Genomic DNA, 25819 nt, shown 5'->3' on the forward strand with positions numbered 1-25819 from the left:
TTAAAGGGGACGGAAAGGCCTTGACCGTGGTAAAGTTTTAGGGCAGCGGAAAGGACAAGTCACCTGACCATGACTGTTGTAGACGCGGAAGTGACGTGTTGGATCTTGTCAACATAGACAGCAGACATAACATAGACAGTTAACAACAGAGTCAGGTAACATAACATAGACAGTTAACAACAAAGTCAGGTAACATAACATAGACAGTTAACAACAAAGTCAGGTAACATAACATACACAGATAACAACAAAGTCAGGTAACATAACATAGACAGTTAACAACAAAGTCAGGTAACATAACATAGACAGTTAACAACAAAGTCAGGTAACATAACATAGACAGTTAACAACAAAGTCAGGTAACATAACATAGACAGTTAACAACAAAGTCAGGTAACATAACATAGACAGTTAACAACAAAGTCATGTAACATAACATAGACAGTTAACAACAAAGTCAGGTAACATAACATAGACAGTTAACAACAAAGTCATGTAACATAACATAGACAGTTAACAACAAAGTCAGGTAACATAACACAGTTAACAACAAAGTCAGGTAACATAACATAGACAGTTGACAACAAAGTCAGGTAACATAACATAGACAGTTAACAACAAAGTCAGGTAACATAACATAGACAGTTAACAACAAAGTCAGGTAACATTACATAGACAGTTAACAACAAAGTCAGGTAACATAACTTAGACAGTTAACAACAAAGTCAGGTAACATAACACAGTTAACAACAAAGTCAGGTAACATAACATAGACAGTTAACAACAAAGTCAGGTAACATAACATAGACAGTTAACAACAAAGTCAGGTAACATAACATAGACAGTTAACAATTAAGTCAGGTAACATAACATAGACAGTTGACAACAAAGTCAGGTAACATAACATAGACAGTTGACAACAAAGTCAGGTAACATAACATAGACAGTTAACAATCAAGTCAGGTAACATAACATAGACAGTTGACAACAAAGTCAGGTAACATAACATAGACAGTTAACAACAAAGTCAGGTAACATAACATAGACAGTTAACAAAAAAGTCAGGTAACATAACACAGACAGTTAACAACAAAGTCAGGAAACATAACAAAGACAGCTAACATAAAGACAGCTAACATAATAAATAAAACAGATATTAGAAAGACAGCTAGCAAAATAAGTACAACAAATATTAGAAAGACAGCTAGCAAAATAAATGCAACAAATATTAGAAAGACAACTAACAATAAATACAAATAACATAACAAAGCTAAAATAACAAAATAACTAACGTAATAAAGACAACATAATAAAGACAACTAACATAATAAAGACAACATAATAAAGAAAACTACCATGATAAAGACAACTAACATAATAAAGACAACTAACATAATAAAGACAACATAATAAAGAAAACTACCATAATAAAGACAACTAACATAATAAAGACAACATAATAAAGAAAACTACCATGATAAAGACAACTAACATAATAAAGATAACTAACATAATAAAGACAACAAAATAAAGAAAACAAACATAATAAAGACAACATAATAAAGAAAACTAACATAATAAAGACAACTAACATAATAAGGACAACATAATAAAGACAACTAAAATAATAAAGACAACTAACATAATAAAGATAACTAACATAATAAAGATAACTAACATAATAAAGACAACATAATAAAGAAAACTAACATAATAAAGAAAACTAACATAATAAAGACAACTAACATAATAAAGACAACATAATAAAGAAAACTAACATAATAAAGACAACTAACATAATAAAGACAAATAACATAACAATGAGAGCCAACATTAAGGCAGCTATAATATAAAAGACAATAAAATCTCTAACATATTATAAAAAACTTTGACCTCTTGACATAAGTTCTCAACTGTTTATCGAAAATGTCCCATAAAACATCTATTGTCATACTACAAACACCCCAGCCATGAATAGTTCCCGTGGGGTGTAAGAAGGAGGCACTAGCACCCCTGGGGTCAGGGGGAATCACTCCCGACCCCCAATACGGACACCTCTCCCACTGTCAAGTTCAAAGTCAAGGTCACAAACGCTTGACGTCAATCGCATAGCGTCATGAACACTCAATTCATATTTGCTTCAGTCGTGTTTATTTAACAATTCAAACGATCTTTCTTTGTGGAGAGAAAATATTTCATAACAATGCCATTGATTAGCAGGATTAAGATTATTTCATTAATCTTTAGCCCAGTGGTTTCTTTAATAACGTAGTCAAGCGACGAGTTGTTATGTCCTACGACAATTATCGCTAGATCTCCGACGTCGGGCCGCCATCAAAAGGGTCCCCCATAATTTATATCACGCAATGTTGGGCGATATTGCCCGACCCTACTGCGTAGGTTCTCCGTCACGTGGGGTCACCCCCTACCCTCGGTAAACTAAAAATAGAAAGTATATTAAAATGCAACTAATTAAAGATCCACCATTTGATACTTTGAACGTACTCTAAGAATACCGAAATACCTGTTCGATTGTGGTAAGTTACTGTTTTATGTCGATATAGATAAATATCCACATACAAATGTATAGATACACAAACATACCATTGATATAACATGTTCTGATGTTACAGAAATAGATATTTAGTTGTTATATAACTAAGGATTTAGATACAGAAAGCAGAAGGACATACATAATGTAGATGATGTTATGGGTTTAGTTATTGAGATATAAAATTACTGAAGAAAATGTAGCTGATTTAGATAGAGTAGGTATAGGTTTTGATTATATATATATATATATATACATATATATATACATATATATATATATATATATATATATATATATATATATATATATATATATATATATACATATGTGTGTGTGTATGTGTGTGTAGTTATATAGAGTATTTACATCATATAGATAAAGGTAATACTTAATTATATCATACGGATAGAGACGAATAGAATAGATAAGGTAGATATAATCACACAAACGTAAATACACACACACACACTGATTTTACTCCTTTCCACACTACACCAGCATCCGCCCTGAACTCCACTCCACTCCCCCACCCCCACCACCCCCACCCCACCCGTCCATCCACCTAATATAAGTTGTGGTGGTCATCCCTCAACATCCCATATTTTTATGATCCATCTACCCGCGCTGTTGACGTCCACACCATTGTTTACCGTTGCCATGGTGATGCGGGCAGTCTATCGCCCATGAGTGTGTATTACATAACCCCCTCACGACCTCTCGCTGTGACTCGGTGCAAATATCTCATTAATTAACTTTATTATCTCCCTTCCCTCCATGACGTCAGGCTTATATTATATAACCGGCCATATTTCTATCCCAGTTTTTAAAAAAAAACGGTGTATACCTTTATCGTAACACTAATAAAAACATCCTACCCTCTGCCTCTTCTCTCCTAACCCTCCCCCTCACATTGCCTGTTTCGTCTGCTAAACTTTTGCCAAACCCTTGGCCTATCCTTCCATTTTTATTTTTGGCGCGACCGCTAAACGTCTTCCCCCCCATTCATAGCCCGTATCGCGACACGCTAGCAGACGGTACAGGAACTTGATCTAGCAGGCGTAAGAAATATTTCTTATATTATTCATCTGTATCAGCCGCGAGTTTACAGTCGCTCGCTAGTGGTTTCGCTGTGTGTAGCAACTTGCCTCATCTCAACATTGGGCCTCACTCGTGGCTTTAAGCATTCCATAAGTTGGAGCACTCTAGGATATAAACAAGACATTCTTGGCCGAAGTGCAATTGGTGATATAAACATTCTTTACAGTGAAACTGGTGAGACGTATTTTTATTATAGTGCAAATGGTGAGACAAAGATTTCTTACTGTGTAACTGGTGATACAATTTATTTGATGTAGCTGGTAGCACAAACATTTCTTGCTGTGAAATTAGTGAAACAAACATTTCTCTTAGTGTAAATGGTAGGACAGATATTTATTATTGTGCAACTTGTGATATAATTGCATGTACTGTAACTGGTGACACAAATATTTATAAGTATATGACCATTTTTTATGTTGTAATTGGTGATACAGATAGTCGAATAGTGAAAAATAGTGGCCGTAAACTTTTCTCTAAGTTTTGCGAGTTCAGTAGAATTTGTCCATTTCAGCCTTATATCAGTAGAGTGTAGTGTATGCCTAAACAACACTAAACTTTACACACTATCGACTAATTAGCGGCGGGGAGTGTGCACGCGTGAGTACTCTAGACTGTGTTGTTGTGTGCGTTGAGTAGAAATTTCTTTGAGTTCTGCTAGGTTATCTATGTAATTAAATATACTCAATTTCCGAATGATTTTTTAATCAAACCATATGTTTAACACCATATGCTTAACACTAAAAGTATAGCTTGGGGGAAAAATTGCTAACTGAAAATGTGTATGCTTGATATCTATGTCTTCTTCTTCTTCTTCTTCTTAATCCCGTTCGTGCTCAAGATACATGGAGTAGAGTTCATCTGATTCATTGACCTCGGCATATATGACTCAGGGACGTTCCACTGATTTGAACCCAGACTCGAACTCGAGACTCTCGGGTTAGCAGTCTAGCTCGCTACCGCTAGGCCACTCCGTCCCTATGTTGTGTATACAACATTAAATCTGATCTTCGGCTTTAAGATATAAAATTCACCATAACCTTTGACATATTCCTGTAAGACGCCTACCCGTGTGTAAGCATGTAATGTGATAGTGTGTAATGTAATATAATCATGTGTAATGTTGCCTTGACGTCTATGTAAGCCAACACTACACCGTTCACCTTTAAAACCGTCTTTAGTTTTCTCCATAACAAGTCTACCTTGGCCGAAATACACACACCCCCTGCTTCTCACATCACACACTATCTACTTTACAATCTACTTCACAAAGCAGACATTGAAAGTAGACTTTTCTAAGTTTTATTTACGGCCTAGCAGCTCGAGTGTATGTTGGTTTTATGGCTGATTAATAAATACTTAATTACTGGTTTATTATGTTATGTTGTGTGTTGCTTGTATTTCTTGACCTTCTGTTACTAACGAAGACAATGTGTCTGAACAACGGTTAGTTAATCACATCAATGACTGCTAATGATGTATTGTGCGGTTGTTGTTTCTTTATACCATTGTCCGGTTTAATCCATTATATTATTATGGAATAGTCTAAAAAAGCGCTGGTAGATTTGCTGGTAGAAAACTATTAACTCAATTATTCGCTGTGTTTACTCTAACCTTATACCGAACTTAAACCATAGACTAAAACCTGATATACCACTAATTCTAAATTTTGATAAAACGCTTTAACTAAACAAACAGTACAGTACTACAATTATCCCAACGCCCCTATTTTCGGAAGAGTGCATTATATGACACTGGATGGAATATTCGAATATTCGCCGTTGAGGCTATCTTTGGCTAAATATAGCTGCATCTAACACGCAAATTAGTGACGTTATTAATTTTTAAGCAATCTATGAAGTTAGGTACGTGTTAGATATAGTGCGACCGAGCGATAGAGCCTACACATTCTAACATGATAGGTGTAAGTTCGATGCCTAGTTCAGATCTCTGTGACGTCGCTGAGTTCACCCAGCCCTGATGGGTACCTGACAAGTCCACCCAGGAGATAAAACTTATCAAATGGATCTTTGTTCAAAATACTATACCGACCTATGGCTAAGGGTTGGGGTTAGCGAAAAATGAGATTTTAAAATGTGTCAAACAATTGTTACCTGTGTTTTAAGGTAAACCAATGTTGTCTTTTGTTAACCTATGTCAACATTTGTTACAAGGATAACCAGTGTAAGAGACAACCTGTTTATTAATGTGTCAACCATTGTGACAACCAGTTACTACAACAACCACCTTCTTTCATAATGTGTCAACCAATTAGACAACCAGTGACTACAACAACCACCTTCTTTCATAATATGTCAACCACTTTAACAACCAATGACTACAACAACCATCTTCTTTCATAATGTGTCAACCATTTTGACAACCGTACAGCAACCACCTTCTTTCATAATGTGTCAACTAATTTGACAACCAGTTACTACAACAACCACCTTCTTTCATAATATGTCAACCATTTTCAACAACCCGTACAACAAGCAAGCTACTTCATAGAGTGTCAACCATTTTGAAAAAAAAATTCCTTTACCGACGCGTCGGTTTAGAGGCTAAGTGGGAATTCAAGGGACCACAAAGACACGGTTGCATCATGCAGTATTTGGTGGGAAGCGGTGCGGTATAATGGATCCTCTGACGCAAGTGCTTGCACGCATTACTTCCTTCAGCGTCGTGAAGTATACGAACCAACACGGGTTAAAAATAGATTGGGATATTCCCGATACAACTATTCGAGCTTCTTTTTTTTTCAATATTTTTTTAGCCTGAGTTTCTGTTCATCTAACCTACTTTTATATCTAGAAACTAATATTTGCTTTGATCTTTTTTACTCTCATTCTGTTTCCCCCCCCATCTCCGATGTCCTTCTTTTTGAGTAATCCCGTAGAGAAATGATCGTAATGATTTTTATGCTCTCATAAGCCATTAGTGTCAGCTTATGGAACTAACAAGGGACAAACGCACTTTAAGATATTTAACACGTAGTGTTGTAGTCATTCATCCTACATCTCATGAGATGATGTATGGCGGGCAGGCAGTGATACACCGCAATGCCCTCCCATCACAAAATGTCTATTAGTACGGCGCAGTGACCCGTTGGAAATGTCTATTCAAACGGCGCAGTGCCCGGTCATATAATTGTCTATTGATACGGCGCCGAGTTCCCCCTCTCGTAAAGTGCGTATTTACATCCGTTTTTTATTCTGATGTTGTGTAACATAACAGTGTAACCTTCTGCGGGTAAATTGATGCACACGGCTTTTCAATGTCTCAAATTACGTAACAGTGTAAATAAAACTCAGCATTACGCAATGCTAAAAATGAATAGCCTATGCATCTACAAAAAGCAACGTCTGTGGTGAAATCATTACATATATACGTACGCATGTACGTAGCCTATATATGTAGGCTACATAGTTTATACATTATATACATAGCCTCTACATATTATGCATGGTCTGTGCATATACATAGAATATATATATATATATATATATATATATATATATATATATATATATATATATATATATATATATATATATATATATATATATATATATATATATATATATAACGTACAGAATGAATATGCATTATAATATAAATGTTTTATTAAGCACATGAACATTTTTCTTTGTTTTTTAAATTACAATAAATGGAGTGTATTGCGTGCTTGCTCCCCCCCCCCACACACACACACACTCACCCCCCCCCCCCCCCCCACCAATCTCCGCCGCTGGTCTACATCGCTAAGTACCGTTTTCCTGAAGCGTGACACGTGACCTAGTACAAGGTCAGGTACACCACGAACATGGTGTAGACAAAAAACTTGTTACGTAACCTGGGCTTTGTTTTCGGCGTTAGATCACCTGACTTGGTGCGACTTTTTGGGTCAATTATTCAAGTCTTCTGCTTCTTTAACCCACATGTGTGTAGGGGAGAGGGGGGTGTAATTAATGTAATCGATAAACGCGACTCTGTGTATAGGAGGTCAATGCGGTTAGCCTCTAACCTTTGACCTCGAGATGAAACGCTACCGGTTGCCACTGGTTTCAGTGACGCAGTTGGTCAGGGGTCAATGCGGATTATTAATTATTAATGACATGGTTCTTTTTTTTAAATTAGTAGCTGAGGTTAGTTGGCCGAGTTAAAGTGAATGATAGTGGGTTACTAGTAATATAACAGATGCGCAAAAACTATAAATATAGGCTATCTAAGCAACTTTTACTTCAGTACCAGTAAGTACTTGTTTTGTGGTTTTTTTTTTCTTGTTTTTTTTTTTTTGTTATTCAGTTGTATGGGGAGGTGGGCTTTGACAGACCACCCCCTGATATATATATATATATATATATATATATATATATATATATATATATATATATATATATATATATATATATATATATAAACAATCAAGTCTCTTAAGTCAAGAGTAGTATTGTAAGCGATCAGGTGATTGCCACCGCCCCCTCATAACTTCGCATCTCCTTCCACTCCTAACTTAGCCACTCCACAACTGAACTTTGACCCTTACAGTTAGGGTTAAGGTCTATGTTAAAATATTGTTACTAGTAAATGTATCCACAATGTACCAGCTTGCGAACATGAGAAGCCCACTAAAAATTATATCGTTTAATTTTACATAATAATATTGAATTTATACCTTCCAGGGGAGCTCATTATAAATCTTGCTTCACTTTTATTTCTCTGGTGTACCGTGATCTATTTATAGCTTGTCACATGACCCGAGCTCTCTAATATCTCTGGAACGCGTTTCTCCACACATCGGCATTTCCGGGATATTCACTGACGTCATTGCTTTCACGGCATAAATCTTCCCAATCTAATCGGCGCTTATTTCAAACAAAGTGTGACGCAATGCGCAGCGACGTGCAGAACTGCACGTTTCTGCACCGTCCCGCACCGTAAACCTGTCTGTGGCTACTCCGCAGGGTGCAATACATCTAAGCTTGCGAATTAGAGTTGATATCGCACCTATGATATTTGAAGCGCTGTGGTGTTTTTAAAAATGAATTTAATTATCAAAATATCAGTTGTATAAAGAAAATAAAAAAGATTGTGTGAATGAAGAAAAGCAATGAATTTTTTTTTAAAACAACTTAAGTTTGTTTTGTGTGAAATTGAGGAAGTTCATTGAGCGCTGAAATATTTGATTAGGTGGTTTCAATTATTTGACCCATGGGTTTAATTATTGAATTTTATTACACAACTTTTACTTGGTAGAAATTTTTCGGACAACTTTTGCCTGGGTAATCTTTACTGAAACAACTTTTACCTATCCTTAGGGGGTGGGAGGGAGGGGGGGGGGGCAAGGAGAAAAATGTCTGAAAGAAAAAAACTTTTTACCTTAACCTAACTACTCTAAAAGTATTTTTAACCTAACTAAACTTCTTTAAAACAACATTTACCTAACTAAAATTAACTAAAATATAAACGGCCTAAAACAACTTTTACCTAACTAAACTTCCCTAAAGCAACATTTACCTTAGTGAAGTAAAAATCTTAAGCCACGCTCCGCCAGCAAGACATACAGGGACGTATACATACATCTCAAGGACTCGTTTATTAAATTAAATTTCCTCGGATTCTACCTGCCCAGGTAATTCCGTCCAGGTTGTTAGTCACCCCAGAGAACTGGAGTGGATGTCGCACTTTTAAGTCGACAGTAAAATGGCGTTACGTTGCTGGAATCTTTATTTTTAAAAGTTTTAATCTCGACTGTGACTTAGTGACTTACTTAAAAGTTTTTAAATCCGCGAACTCTACAAAGTTGAGATTAGCGATGACTTGTGTGTCTCGCCATAAATCATTTTGCCCATGTTTAGAAAGTGTGCGATATAAAATAGAAGAGTAACCTAAAGTAACTCCAGATTTACTTGAGATTGCCTAGCTTTACTGAGTAACATCACTACGAAGTAATACAAAATATACTTCATTACTGGTCACCCCTGCTGAGGTATGGGCCACCAACCAAAGATCTCCAGAGTCCTCTGTCATGCTGGGGTATGGGCCACCAACCAAAGATCTCCAGAGTCCTCTGTCATGCTGGGGTATGGGCCACCAACCAAAGATCTCCAGAGTCCTCTGTCATGCTGGGGTATGGGCCACCAACCAAAGATCTCCAGAGTCCTCTGTCCTGCTGGGGTATGGGCCGCCAACCAAAGATCTCCAGTCCTCTGTCTGTGCCATTTTCTCAACCTGACTCTGGGTGTAGCCCAGTTTTGTAGTTTCAGCTTCAAAAGATTTACTTACATGTAGCATAATAAGATTATACCTTATTGTAAAACTATACTTTTTACCTCAGCATACTTATTAAGTTCGGAGTAACATACAACAACATAAATTGTATGTTCTCATACCTACACAACAATGTATTATATCCTGATGAATGAAAGTGGACCTCATCAAAGATTACCACCCCCCCCCCCCCCCCACCCTCCTCAGCCTCAGATTAATTTTGTAATTGCCAGCTTGCCCTGGGCGCCATGACACCTGGTCACGTGTCCCGGGTGTCACAACAACCCGGTACCTGCATTATTGAAGCCGCCCCTCCGGGGGGCCTCACGAGTTACCCGTCCCTCCAGGGGGGGGGGGGGGGCCTCACGAGTTACCCGCCCCTCATGCCGTCACTGGTGTCCGTAGCCCGTTCTACAACAACCTGTTGTTGTGTCCCTTTATCTGTCATCTACATCAATGCATTGTCTCCCTTGTATTCATACTTTACATTGCATCACTTCTCCCAATTAACAAAAAGCGAGCAATTAAACAGAAATCTGTACTAATGAGATCATTGCGATTTTACCCATTGATCTATGAATGAAGCGTAATGTAGAACCATTAGTTCCGCATGGGTTGAAATTTTTGGCAGCGATATTTGCCTTGTGTTATTACAACCATACCTGATGACGTATTTCCTATTAATATCCCGCCTCGAGCGACGTACATAAAACCTCAACGCCCAGAAACAGTAGATTTTTTGTAAGAATTCTACACATTGTCAAAACAGGCTTTTTTTTTAATTTTCTTTTTTAAATTTTATTTTATTGTTTATACTCGAATAAAGTCGCGTTTTTTTTTTTAAACTTCTGATGCTCTAGTCAGTAGTGCAGTCGGTCGGGCATACCTAGGGGTCAGTCTAGCCTCACGGGGATGACGGTAGAGGGCGTAGAGTCGCTGTAACCTAGGCAACAAGTTAACCAACTTAAGTCCGTCACAATATCAGTCAGTAAAGACTCGGGTGTTTAAGCACGTCCACCCCGGGTTGTTTTTTTGGGTGGTTTTTTTTTCCCACCTCCACCCCGCTGGCTCAAGCGCGTCACTTCCGGTGTTAGATTACAAGCCGCGTCTGTTATAATTTTTTGTTTCGCGCTGTCCCGTCCTGCTTCACCGGGCAATAAGTAAACAACTTTTTTTGTGGCGTAGCATGTAGGCTACACCAGATAAAGACTTAACTGATTCTTTTTTTTACTGAAAAACAAATAATTTAATTGCTTGTTTTGTCCGAAACACCATCTAAAAATGTAATAATATGTTTTTTCTTACATACCGTGTGATAATGTAATAGTTTTTTTTTTCCAACACACCGTGTAAAAATGTAATAGTTTTTTTTTCCTATACACCGTGTAAAAAAATAACTTGTCATTTCCTAAATCCTATGTAGATACTTAGGCGGGTCTTTTTTCCCACAACACACCATCAGAGTTTCCTCCACGCGTCTTTTCGGAAAAATGTCTTCTGCCCCCCCCCCCCCCACACACACACCCCTCCCACACCCACCCACCCCCCTCCCAACCCGAACGAAATAGAATTTATTTAGAAAATATACACTTTTAGCAGTGTCCGCCCCACCGGAAATTTTAGTCACCCCCCCCCCCCCGAAAATTTCAAGTGCACCCCTTCCCCGGAGTAAAAAGTCTAGAAGAAACACTGCACACCGTGTTAAAACCTAACCTCTTGTCTTCTTGGTTTGTTTTCCTGTTTCTTTATACAAAGGTAACAAAGCAAAGTACGAACACGTGTTTCAACAACAGCAATCAGTTATGATGTATGCCTTTGTTTTGTTTGCAAATTTAAAAAAAAAAAAAAATTCCCTCCCTTTGTCAACAAACCTAATTCGCGCCCTTGTTAGTAAACAACCGGTTCTTTTCTCCCCTTGCACTAAAAACCAACTGCGATGGTGTGTGTACTGTGTGTACCATCATTCCTGTCTTTATTTGTAAACACACGATTGTGTAAACCAAGGTTGAAGGGCGTGTCGAGTCGAATAACCCAGATAATGTTGAGTGGGGTAAAAAAAATATCGGAACTCTCTTGTTTACCTACCATATCTTTGTCTCCCTTTGACCTTTTTGCTATAAATAGAATACTATTAATAGAAATTTACCGCTCATCCTGTTCAGTCACCCGTGAAAACAAAATGGCCGTGTATAATATGGTCATGATAAAGTTAGGTACATGGTTAGAAACAGTACATTGGTAAAACTAATTTTTTTAGATTGTTGTGATAGTATTCAGTGGCGTTACGTAGGCGGTGGCGTTTTTAGGAGGGGGTGTCCGCACCTTACTTGCACATGGAATGTTGATTTTAATTTGATAGAGGAGAAGGGAGTTTACTAAAATACACGTAGATGTATATATCTTTAAAATCTAATCTGTTATAAGCATTGAGCGTCAAATTGTTGACAATTCATGGGACTCCCCCTTATCCTAATGTTGACATATGATCTCAGATGTTTTAGAACAATAGTTTGTAATATTCGCTTTTAATAACTTACAGTAAGAGGTCAGTGTTTCGAAAAATTAATACAGATGTAGGTAGGGGTAGTGCGACGATCCCCTTGCAATCCGTTTTGTTACGCCACTGATGTAGGCTAGGAAAAAAAATGTTGGTTACTAATAAAAAACAAATGTTTGTTAGAAAATAAATGTAAACGTAAGCCCGGGTAAAAAAACGTATGGCCAGATAAAAATATGCTAATGTTGGTTAAACAAAAGCCGCGAGTGACTCGTTATGTAACGAGGTACCTGCCGAGTAATGAAATACCTGTCAAGTAACGCTGCTCTTCATGCGTCTTTTCATCCTGCGACCTTAACCCGGTCAGGTGACAGACCTTGAGTTGTATTTCCTGTTGTGCTTCGCTCATTCATCTTGGCGTTGATGTGCATTTCTTTACGCACGAAAAGGTTTACTCGATTATCTCCCTTGAGTTGAAATCTAGATCATTTCTCGTTTCTGTATTTAAATATAATAATACGGCTCTTTTCACTAGATATAAGAAATTGTTACAAATAGGAATGTAGAAAATGAACATATGACAACGTGGCCTCGGTAGATTTAAAACATTAAAATTAAAACTTTTAGGGCGGATCGTCTAATGTTCTTAGCAGAGAATGTACACAATTTCTTAAACATATTGGCTGAACTCTGATCTAGAACAATTGTATGGGCCATCCAACTAGCTTTAGGCCATCCAGCTAGTGTTGGATTATATAGTTAGTGTTGGGTTATCCAGCTAGATTTGGATTATCCAGCTAGATTTAGATTATCCAGCTAGTGTTGGATTATATAGCTAGTGTTGGATTATCCAGCTAGATTTGGATTATCCAGCTAGATTTGGATTATCCAGCTAGTGTTGGATGATATAGCTAGTGTTGGAATATCCAAACCAGCTAGTGTTGGCCTATTTACTTAACGATGTATTATCCAACTGATATTGAATTATGACGACAGCACCATATTAAGTCAAGTCCTCTTTAGAAATCCATAACACTCATTTTAAAGACAGCTTTATAAGCATAGGTTAGAGAGTAACTTCAATGGCTTTGTAGGTAAATCGAATGTCAGCCCCGGGCTATGACCCCCCCCCCCCCCTCCCACCACCACCCTATACCTACTACCTTTTGGACTGAATGAAAATAAATATCCGGGATCGTCAAAACAAGAGGAGCGAACTCCCGTGGGAAAATAACCCTGTTTAAATATTTCTCAGCAAATTGTAATCATTAACCTACAGTTACGTCACCAGTAATCGCCTTGAGGTCTTTCATTAGTTTACACTAATTTACTGGGCCAGCTACTGTGACCTTTAGAGTCGTCTCCCATGTTGAAAAAAAATAGGATTCCCTCCCTTGCTTAACGCCGAGTAAAATATTCTCCAGGGGATTAATTTTTAATTGCTTAGGACGACAATTTAGATTCAGGTAAGCCATAATTAAATGGAAGAAAAAAAAGTTTCATGATTTTTATCTAGCAATATTTGATGACAATGGGAGGGTTTAAGTGTGGTCAAGTTGATTGTTTGTTATTTAATTATTTCTTAACTTTAAGCTGTTTTGGTAAATTTGATTTGGTCGTCTTTTAATAGAATTGGAATCGTTGCTAGGGTAGTAATCGATCATTGCTTGTAGTTAGGTTCGTCTACTCTGAGTATGTAAAACAAAACTCGGAATCTAAACACTTGTATAACAATTTTGCTTTGTTTCATGTTTGTTTGTTTGTTTGTTTTTGTTGTTGTTTTGTTGTTGTTGTTTTTTTTTGTCTTTTTTTTTTAATAAAATTTTTCTATACGTGTTGGTTTAAAGAGGTTAGAAAGATTTTGCTTTAATTATAAAATTATAAAAACAGGTGTTGTAAACTTAATCACCACTCCCCTCCTCTCCTCCTCCTCCCCCCCCCCCCCCCCCTCCCATGTCCTGAGCTGACTTAATGCTAGTTAGGATTAAAGAAAAGAATAATGAGCATTGTCTCCCCTTACAAAAGAAACCAGGGGAGGTAAGCGGTTGTGTTTTGGTCTGTTTTTTTTTTTCATGCCCACTTCCTCAAGCTATTATAAAGCCGTGTTTAAGCAAATATTTTCATACCGCGGCAATAGCCAAGTTTGTTGTGGAAATTACTTTTTTTTTTGACACACTTTTGTCCGTGTGCTTGTCTTATGATGTGCTGGGCTACGTGTGTACTTGATAGGTGTGTGTAGATATCTCTTACCACACATACACACAACAACACTGTTTTCTTGATATTCTTGACGTGTTGAACTAACCTGGACTAGAATCAAGACTCTTTGGCTTTTTGTGTATGTATTTTATTTTGAAAATCGAACTCTCCTGTCCATTATAAAATTTCTATTTATAGCATACCTGTTTATGGGTATTTAAAATCGAAAAGCTTTTAAAAAAATAAAATGATTTTTTTTTTTACAAATTTGATGAAAACTGAAAATTTTCCTATAACGCCTCAGGCAATATTTTTATACTTCATTATTTTTGGCGGTAAATAGCTTTCATTTTTTGTATTTTAATTAGACTTATTAGACGTGTTTATTTAAGAATTTAATTATTCCATTAACAGAGAACACTTCATCAATTTTTTGTTAATGAATGAGTGTACTAGTAACCCTGAACTTGACCCGGAAGTGTCGTTTGTTTTCTGGAAATACCTATGGTTATGTGGGTGTAGTTTATCGATGTGAAACAAATTTAAATTTCGACTTAACACAATTTTTCTTTTTTTGTTCACATTGTAAATTGCACAATTTGAAATGTTTTTTTTTTTTTTTTGCGTTAAATTTGCATACATGTCAATTATTTGCATCACTAAAACATATATTATCAGTTTAACAGACGAAAATCGTTTATGCAAACGCCACGTACATTTGCTTGTTTTTGTATCTCGATTGCTATTTGCCCAACTTTTGAATCACGTTTTCTATTAGCCCAACTTTTGTGTCACGTTTCTTATTTGTCCAACTTTTGTGTCTCGTTTGTTATTTGTCTAATTTTCGTGTCTCGTTTGCTATTTGTCCTACTTTTAATGTTATAAATGCACAACTCGAATAAGCTTTTGACACATTTATGTGTGTTAAACCCCATGTAGCTATTCGCACACGATGTGTGTGTACAGCCTCTCGCCTGCCGTGTTCACCTCGTGACGTCAGCAACCCCTAAGACCTGACCCCTGATACAACAACTATTTCCTCCATCAACTTTCCTTTGACCCCACCCACCCACCTACGTCCCTACCTTCTGCCCTACCTGCCTCATCACACACCTATCCCCAACCGTCTAGACAAAACTGTTTCGTTCACCGCCTTACCTTCCAAATTCGTCGTTGCTATGACGTCATATTACCCATGCGTGAATTGTCTAAGCGCATCAGTTTTTTGAACTATTTTTAATATTTTTTTTGTGTCAGAGACTTTGTGCTAAATAAACAAACCCACACTTATTTTTGTCTGACTCTTTTATTATTTAAAAGAGAAACAGGTAAACATGTGTTTTGGCAATATATGGGTAACTACGTCATTCGAGCTTAAGTAAGGCATGGTTAAATTCCTAAAAATAAAAACACGTTGAATAATGGCTTAATTTTTTATCGTACTCATTTCAGGAATTTCATAAAATAATGTATTATTAATTCCCTTAGTTATACTTACAATTCAAAATTATTAAAATATGTAAAAAGCCTTATTCTAAATGGTTTGTGTCCGTTAGATTAATTAAACTTTCGTAACTTTTATGCAAAGTTACATTTTTTAACAACTGTTTAGTTGTTGAATTTTAGAATTTTTTTTTTTTGTTAATTATGTTAATGTATGCGTGATGTGACGTGCATCTACCATTGTCGTCGTTCCCTCCCCCCCCCCCCCCCCCCCTCTGCAACGTTGACGTTATCAAAAATAATCTCGACTCCCAAAAGACATTGTGGCTAGAGCGTCACGGATATATTCGCGTCGTGGCTAAAAATAGTGACCAGTAAGGAGAGCCGTAACAAAATAAGAATGAACGGTCTGGCTTATGATGACGACACAGGCGCAACCTACACGTGTAGGCTGGCGATATATCAACGTGCGTCCCACTGGCTGGATTATATGTTTCATCCTGAGCTCACAGTAACACATCCTAGACTAGTGTTTTGTTTATTCCCTGCGTATCCTACTATTGTTGTGGTGGGATTATATTTATTTTTGGACGTGGATATTTTACGGTGTCCTGAAACTTTTTCTGGAAAAGTTAGATCAAGTTGGTTGTTTTTTTCGTCATATATAAGGCAAAAAAAAAAATTTTTTTTTTTACTAAAGTTGTAATTCGCTAGAAGTGTTCATTTATATTTGCTAATTTTTATATCGATGATGATTTGGCCTAATAAAAACAAAATTACATACTAATTTTGCAATTAATGTGTTTCCTAATTAGATAGCAAAATATAGGTGGCGCGTTTGTTTCATTCATTTCGATTCTTTAATGGGTTTGTCTCTATTTTTGGACTCTTATTTTTTTTTTATTAATTCAGGTTTTACAGCGATTATTTGATAGTTTCAAACATTTAATAATTCAACTTTTTCACAAATGTTTTATTAATAATAGATTCAAATTTAACTGAAAGACTCAAGTATATTCAATAAATTCACTTTGATATTATGCATCTTAAAAATCGTACATATATTTATTTATTTCTCACAGACAGATTTACTAATTTTATAAAAACACATTTTTGACAGATACGCTTATTTTATTACATTGTTTTTTACTTTACTGTTAAATTTATTTTTTAAAAATCACATATATTTAACAGTTTCACAGATGTAATAAAATCACATTTATTTAACAGTTTCACAGATGTTATAAAATCACATGTATTTAACAGATCCACATTTTTTTGTGTACTTTCAGAGACTTTCAGAGCCGCTGCTGAGGCCGGTCCGTCAGATATCCTGAAACTTTACAACACGCGGAAAAATCTGGTCAACATTTCACCCAAGTTGCCAGAGAACACGCCAAGTACTCGGTACAAATTAGAAGTAGTGGCAGCCGACTACAGTAAGTTGTAATCTGGTCACCACGCCCTCTAGTGGCTCCATCTTTTTTTATGTTTATCGGCTCTTCTGTCTGCTAAGATGATTCCGCCTTCTTAAAAAAAATTAGTTAGGTTTTTTTTTTTTTTTTGAATTCAATTAATTTGTTTAGAAAGCTGCAAAAAAACGTAGGCTCTATAGAATTCAATCAATTTCTTTAGGATAAATATTTTCATAGGATAAATATTTCTAAGTACAAGCATATGTCGGTATGGTTTTGATTACATTTCACTTTGAGTCTGTTTCTCGTGTTTATATACCCACCCCGCCCTTCTCACGCATTTAATTATCTTCTTGTGTGGAGCCTGCGTCAATATATTGCCTTATCAGTTCAAGGAATTTCCATCCCATGTTTTCATCATAATATTTGCATCCCGTTTTATTATTATCATTTCCATCCCATGTTTTCATCTTAATATTTGCATCCCGTTTTAACATTATCATTTCCATCCCATGTTTTCGTTTTAGAATTTCTATCCCATTTTTTATCGTATTATTTCCACCGCTCACTCTTATTATTTATTCCAACCCATGTTTTTTTCTTCTAAAATTTCCATCTCTTATTGTTATTACGTCCATTCCATGTTTTCGTCCTAGTATTTCCATCTTGATGTGACTCACTTAGTGTTGGGTGTCGTGTCCTTCCGTGATCCAATTCAAGGCTGTTCTCATATTTCTTGTTTTGCCCATTTCAAGGACACGTCCTATTGTTCCTTTTTTTCTCTCTCTAATTTATATACAATATTGTTGATAACAACCACTCTACCAATTCATACCTTCTTTGTCCAAACCGGTTTCCACTTTTTGTTTTGTTTCGTTGTTTTTTTTTTTTAATCTCCGGGTGAGAATTTCATTAAACCTAACAGTACAAGCTGCATGTAATCGTAGCCCCATGTGCAGACATACTCTCAAAACTTCTTTATTGGATATTTTGTTTACATCTGTTCGTATTGATGTTATGAGTACGGCTGGGCGCCATCTTGATATTGTAAACATGGATTGGATGAGAAGTGCATTGGCGAACGCTTTTTTTTTTTTTGTGTCAGGTCTGCTATGTGGCTGGTTTAGCAGATGTGTGTGTTTTAATATCAATAAATCTAATAACGCAAAAAAATCTGGCGGATGTCGGCACGAAGGCCAAACGCGGTATGTCAAAAATTCGGCCGGGTCGCTCTGCAGATGTTCCCATTATACATCACCCTAATGTTTGTTTCGCTTTATTAAGTTTTGTTGTATGTCTAGATGTGCAGATTATATTTGTAGGCCCTACATGCAAATGCACACGTTCGTGATTGTTTTCGCGATTGCTCCAAAAGGGAAGCACAATATTAAAAAAACAAGACGTGTCAATATTTATTTATATCAGGGCGTGTATACATTCAGTGGCGTCACTAGATCGGATATATATATATATATATATATATATATATATATATATATATATATATATATATATATATATATATATATATATATATACGCATTATCAAATAGAGCTTCCATTTGCAGAGCGTGGTAAACTAAATTATCGCTTATTGATCAAGAGTTTTTTCCCATAATTAACAATAAAGTGATTTATGCGTGCGCATCTTTTTGGGACATAAAAATTTAACAGCTTGACAATTTGTGGATCTACACTTTTAATTATGGTGTGGCGGCTTAATGCGCTGTAGAGATGGGTCGTTTTGCATTGAAGAACTGCGCAGAGATTGTAGTTTTTGCAATGGTTGATTTTACCACAGGGTCTGAGGTTATGTTGTTGGGTGTTAAGAGGCTCTAGTAGATGTTTGGGTTTGAACCATTTGCGATCAAAACTTTAGTCACGTGGGGAAGTATCACGTGGTGTTGACGACACGTGCTGTTGTGGGTGTGTTGTGGGATAAGTTTGGTGTTAATGTTGCGTATCTTTTGGGATTTTGTTGTTTTGTGGAAATAGTTCATTGGGGTTGTGTTGTTTTATACAAATTGTTCTTGTGTTGATGTCTTATCTAAATGTGGGCTTGTGTTGATGTCTTATCTAAATGTGAGCTTGTGTTGATGTCTTATCTAAATGTGGGCTTGTGTTGATGTCTTATCTATATGTGGGCTTGCTGTGATGTCTTATCTAAATGTGGGCTTGTGTTGATGTCTTATCTAAATGTGGGCTTGTGTTGATGTCTTATCTAAATGTGGGCTTGTGATGTCTTATCTAAATGTGGGCTTATGTTGATGTCTTATCTAAATGTGGGCTTATGTTGATGTTTTATCTAAATGTGGGCTTGTGTTGGTGTCTTATCTAAACGTGGGCTTGTGATGTCTTATCTAAATGTGGGCTTGTGTTGATGTCTTATCTAAATGTGGGCTTGTGTTGATGTCTTATCTAAATGTGGGCTTGTCATGTCTTATCTAAATGTGGGCTTGTGTTGATGTCTTATCTAAATGTGGGCTTGTGTTGATGTCTTATCTAAATGTGGGCTTGTGTTGATGTCTTATCTAAATGTGGGCTTGTGTTGATGTCTTATCAACATGTGGGCTTGTGTTGATGTCTTATCTAAATGTGGGCTTGTGATGTCTTATCTAAATGTGGGCTTGTGTTGATGTCTTATCTAAATGTGGGCTTGTGTTGATGTCTTATCTAAATGTGGGCTTGTGTTGATGTCTTATCTAAATGTGGGCTTGTGTTGATGTCTTATCTAAATGTGGGCTTGTGTTGATGTCTTATCTAAATGTGGGCTTGTGTTGATGTCTTATCTAAATGTGGGCTTGTGTTGATGTCTTATCTAAATGTGGGCTTGCTGTGATATCTTATCTAAATGTGGGCTTGTGTTGATGTCTTATCTAAATGTGGGCTTGTGATGTCTTATCTAAATGTGGGCTTGTGATGTCTTATCTAAATGTGGGCTTCTGTTGATGTCTTATCTAAATGTGGGCTTGTGTTGTCTTATCTAAATGTGGGCTTGTGTTGTCTCACCTCAATCAAACGAGAGCAGCAGCTAGGTGTCTTTTAACCAGGTCGCTTTGCCCCTTATTTCTTTGCAGATAAGAACGGACTCCTCCCGTCCCCCTCCGGAAGCTGTGACGTCAGTGCAATAGATCAAAGGTAAGCTTGGCGTCAGGCATCAATTTAATATTAGGGGGGGGGGGGGGGGCATCAATTTGATATCGGGGGGGGGGGGGGAGGCGTCAATTATATATCTGGACAGGGTTTTGGAAGTGGGGGGGGGGGGGGTATTCATTCGTGGTTCCTGTGAAATCAGTGGGCTATAGAGATTTTAATGGCTCTTTCACCGGCACTTGTTTTATGTAACCGTTTATTTTGGCCAGATTATTAAGTGGCATCATGTTTAATGTCAATTGTCAAAAAATGATGGCATTATGGTAGAGACGTACTGATCAGCTTTCAGCTAAGTTGGTACACTGTCAAATATGATGGGTTTTAAGCTCTATATGTCAGCTTTGTACTAAGTTAGTGGATATTGAACTTTAGTTTAGGCCTGTATGGTTGTAAGTAATGCGATGGTTAAAGTAGGATTTCACAAAAATATATTTATGACAGATATTTGATATAAATAATTTAAACGTATTTAAAATTGGTGTTAAAAGTTGGGGTTGTACAACCCTAATTATTGCTTAAAGTTGTGGGGTTTTCCTGATTAAAATTAGCGTAATTTTGTTAAAAAATTAATGTGCTTCTCTCCCTTTGAATTTGATCCGATAGGTTGTCTGCCTTGGAGAAAAAAGTTTACATCGACAATGGTGAAATGCCTGAGACTTTCCATGACCTCAAGGCCAAAGTTGACAATTTTAAAGAAAAATTAGAAGTAGGTTTACATAGGAGTAGGTTACACACAAGTAGGTTTTCATACAAGTAGGTTTATACACAAGTTGGTTTATACACATGGTAGGTTTACACACAAGTAGGTTTATACACAAATAGGTTTACACACAAGTTAGTTTAATATAAAACAAGTAGGTTTACACAGAAGTAGGTTTATACACAAATAGGTTTACACACAAGATAGTTTTATATAAAACAAGTAGGTTCACACAGAAGTAGGTTTATACACATGTAGGTTTACACACCAGTAGATTTTGCACACCAGTAGGTTTAGGTAATAGTATACATAGTTTTTATTTTTGTCTTTCTAAACCAATGTGTAAATTGAATTTTCAGAGTGTTGCCCACCTGAGTTGGTTAGGCTTATCAAAAGATTTATCTATTGGAATGTCGCAACCTTTCTGGCATAAAAAATCTTCTCCGAGAAAGATGGAAATGCATCACAAAAAAGTTTATGAGCGTTTTATGAAATTTACGTAAGTGTCCTATTCATATAAATATACATTTGTATATGTGTGTGTATATATATATATATATATATAATCTGAATAATTATTTGTTTAAAATATATTCATTAGTTGTTTTGTGAAATTGAATGTTGTTGAATGCAATTGTATAAAGTATGCAACAGAACATGTACATAAAAAATTTCCCTGTATGCGGAATCTGTATTTAATGTGTTGTTGTTTTAGGAAATATGTAGAAAAGTTGTTCTTGTTTTACCACATAGCTAGCTCAGTACTTTTGTTCTAATATGTTTGGTGAATATGTATAGAATCTTTTTTTTTTTTGTCCCAGGGAATGTATAAAGAAGAATTCGTTAATCTAAAAAAAAGGTGTACAGCATGAAAAGTTTGTAAAATGTTTATGGTTGTTGTTTCAGCAAAGTCCATGTTAGCGATGAAGTGAGGAGAGAACTTAGAAAACAATCTTTTGACAACTGGCAGTGGGACGACCCTGAGATGTTGATTCTGCTGAGACAGATGTACATTGATCTCAACCTCATCACAAAGCTGAATATTGATGTGAGCATCTTCAAGTCACTTCATATATATATATATATATATATATATATATATATATATATATATATATATATATATATATATATATATATATATATATATGTATATATATATGTATATATATATGTATATATATATATATATTGTATATGTATATATATATATATATATATATATATAACTTTTTTTGTTTGTAAACATTAATATAATGTAGATTTCTGTAATAGTTTATGCTGTGTGTTGAAAATGTTATTTTTAATCAGGGGAAATAACTTACAAATAAAATGTATTTCATGATTATCTTTTCCTGTTATAATTCTCTGTCTTCTCATGTCCAGATGAATGTTCTCCATGAATGGCTGTATGAAGTGTATAGAAACTACAACATAGTCCCCTTCCACAACTTCAAGCACTGTTTCATGGTGGCTCAAATGGTAAGGCCTCAACCATTCTACAAATAATTGAAAGTTGTTTTAAATCTGCTTCATTTAAATCTTCTTAAAGTTTAAAGTGGGTGGAGTTATCATTACTGTAGTTCAGATTAAAGTATGTGAATATGTGAAGCATTACTGTAGGTTAGATTAAAGTATGTGAATAAGTGAACCATTATTGTAGGTTAGATTAAAGTATGTGAATACATGAACGATTACTTTAGGTATGATTAAAGTATGTGAATACATGAACCATTATGTAGTTGAGATTAAAATATGTAAATCTTGACCAGATGTATGGCCTGACATGGTTGATTGACCTGCCCTCAAAGCTGGACACGCTTGAAATATTTACTTTGCTCACCTCCGCCATATGTCATGACCTCGACCATCCTGGGTACAACAACGCTTATCAGGTAAATTTTTTGTGACCCCCTTAGCTCAGCATTACTATTTAGGCATACAATCTTCAGAACTTGTAATAGACAGTAGTTTGAAAGTCATTGAACTTCAGTATACCTAATTAAGACCTATCTTGATCATTAGCCTTTTTCTGTACCAGTGTTTTGCAAGGGTACTAACAGTTACATAACTTGTGTATAGATAAATAGTTATCAACCTCATTTTGCTTTCATAAAGCTTTTACAATTTTTATATGTTATAGTATGGAACATAACATTTACCTACTTGATTAATGGTTTAAAATAAACTTCGATTTGCCTAAACTTATATAAATATTTTCCTAACTTGTCAAACTTGCTTCATATTATTTTATTTCTTTTGTGCCCATACAGATCAATGCAAAAACGGAGCTAGCCCTTCGATACAATGACATTTCCCCATTGGAAAATCATCACTGCGCTGTTGCATTTGATATTTTGAAAAAAGACAAGTGCAACATCACACGGGATTTCTCTAGGGATCAGTTTAAACGTTTTAGGGATGGCATGATCAGGTTTGTACTGGCAGCTCATTAGTCATTAATACTTCAGGTTTATTTAGCATTTATTACATATGATTTTTTTTTGGTGATTGTAAGTAGGCCTACATTTAACATTTATAATATAAGGATTGGAAAAAATAATTTAATCTTGAGTAATTTAGTGTTGTTGTTTATTTCATGTATTTTATATATATATATATATATATATATATATATATATATATATATATATATATATATATATATATATATATATGTATATATATATATATATATATATATATATATATATATATATATATATTCCATGTATTATGTGATTTAAAGAAATTGTTCAGTTTTAATCATATTTTATGATTTTATGAAAACATCTGAAAATTATTTACATTAAATTTTAATTATTCCAAAAAATGTTATCTTTACGTAAAATATTGTTTGCATAACTTTTTTTTTTCATTGCAGGTGCATATTAGCAACAGATATGGCAAAACATAATGAAATACTCAACTCATTTAAATCCATCATTCCTCATTTTGATTTCAATGACAAGGAACATAAGTCTGTGGTAAGTCTTGTGTATGTTTATTCCAATTTAGAGGTTTCCAAACTTTTTTCACTACACATCCCCAAAGCCAACAAATATTGTAGCATTGCCTACCTGCTCTCATAAGATAATTTCTTCCCCTTATTGTTTTTTGTTATTAGTATTGCTAAAACTTAGTACAATGCTATAGTTAAAGAGGAGCAAATTATCCACTGTTGAACAACTTGAATACTAAGAAAGAAAATAAAAACATTAGTTGATAGAATAGCGATATAAAACACTTGTCGTATTGAACTATATAGCCACAGACTAAATATTTTTGTTCAGATTTCTTTTTAAAGTGTTAAAATTTTATTTAAATGGATTGTAGGTTTCTGATCAATTTTTTACTTCCCCTACCAACAGTCCCTGCCTCCAACCACTTTATTTGGAAACCTGTGTTCTAAATTGTTCACTTTTTTATGCCTTTCCATTGACTATTGTCCACCATTAATCAAAATAGCTATCAAATAATGTTAGCTTATATTAAGACTTTACTTGTTTATTGGAATCCATTATTCCATATCCCACTTTATCTCCAATATGCTTTTTTTTAAATATATTATTTACATACCAAAGACATTATTCTTACACATGCAGAAATCTCAAGAAACAATAATACTTGGTTTTTCTATGTTTGTTCTACAATTTTTACTATTTTTCTACAAACATCACAAGTTTAAATGTAGAGTGTGGTTATAATTTTAGAAATACTGAATTTTTTTTTGTTTGTTTTGTTTTTAAATTAGGTTTTTTTGTTTATTTTTACTCTTGCTTTGTTGTTAACTAAGTTTAGAATGTGACATAGATAATATCTCTATCACAAGTCTTGTAAATACAAAATTACATTTACATCGCAGTAGAAATTGCCTTTCTTTCTCATTTTATGACATTTTTCTAATGAATTTTTTAATTACCTAAACTTTTATTCTAACCTAAAAATTTTGATGATCTAACATTTGACTAAGAACATTCACATAATTTAAACTTTATGACTTAAACTTGACTTAAGACCAGTCATTTATCATGACCTACCATTTTATCATGACCTACCATTTTATCATGAGCTACAACTTTTTCATGATTTACCATTTCCTCATGACCTGACATTTTATCATGACCTACCATTTTATCATGACCTACCATTTTATCATGACCTACCATTTTATCATGACCTACCATTTTATCATGACCTAAGATTTTATCATGACCTACCTTTTTCTCATGACCTAACATTGCTACTCCCAGCTGATGATGGTGCTGATGAAAGTTTCCGATATCTCCAATGAAGCGCGTCCACTCTCTGTGGCAATGCCGTGGCTAGACTGTCTGTTAACTGAGTTTTTTAACCAGGTTTGCCACACGCCACATCTGTTCTTATAGGCTGTGTAATCATGGCGACACAGTTACCTACCCCTGCTTCTGATCTTGTTGTGCATTATTTAGTTTGGTGTATTATGGCATTATTCATTTTATAATTCACGT

General features: G+C 35.3%; 1 protein-coding gene across 1 annotated transcript in view; it reads left to right on the plus strand.

Annotated features, from left to right (window-relative positions):
• LOC131953057 (high affinity cGMP-specific 3',5'-cyclic phosphodiesterase 9A) overlaps nucleotides 1-25819 on the plus strand; it is a 167052-nt gene that overhangs the window by 135233 nt on the left and 6000 nt on the right. The window contains exons 3-12 of the mRNA XM_059316072.1: nucleotides 17354-17500; nucleotides 20527-20614; nucleotides 21233-21335; nucleotides 21689-21828; nucleotides 22236-22377; nucleotides 22716-22811; nucleotides 23102-23224; nucleotides 23603-23763; nucleotides 24214-24316; nucleotides 25583-25687. Of these exons, the coding sequence (XP_059172055.1) occupies nucleotides 17354-17500; nucleotides 20527-20614; nucleotides 21233-21335; nucleotides 21689-21828; nucleotides 22236-22377; nucleotides 22716-22811; nucleotides 23102-23224; nucleotides 23603-23763; nucleotides 24214-24316; nucleotides 25583-25687 (1208 nt within the window). The remainder of the gene's footprint in view (nucleotides 1-17353; nucleotides 17501-20526; nucleotides 20615-21232; nucleotides 21336-21688; nucleotides 21829-22235; nucleotides 22378-22715; nucleotides 22812-23101; nucleotides 23225-23602; nucleotides 23764-24213; nucleotides 24317-25582; nucleotides 25688-25819) is intronic.

Source organism: Physella acuta, unplaced genomic scaffold (genome assembly GCF_028476545.2).
Source record: "Physella acuta isolate Inbredline_101_S28 unplaced genomic scaffold, ASM2847654v3 ptg000903l, whole genome shotgun sequence".
NCBI classification, from domain to species: Eukaryota; Metazoa; Mollusca; class Gastropoda; family Physidae; genus Physella; species Physella acuta.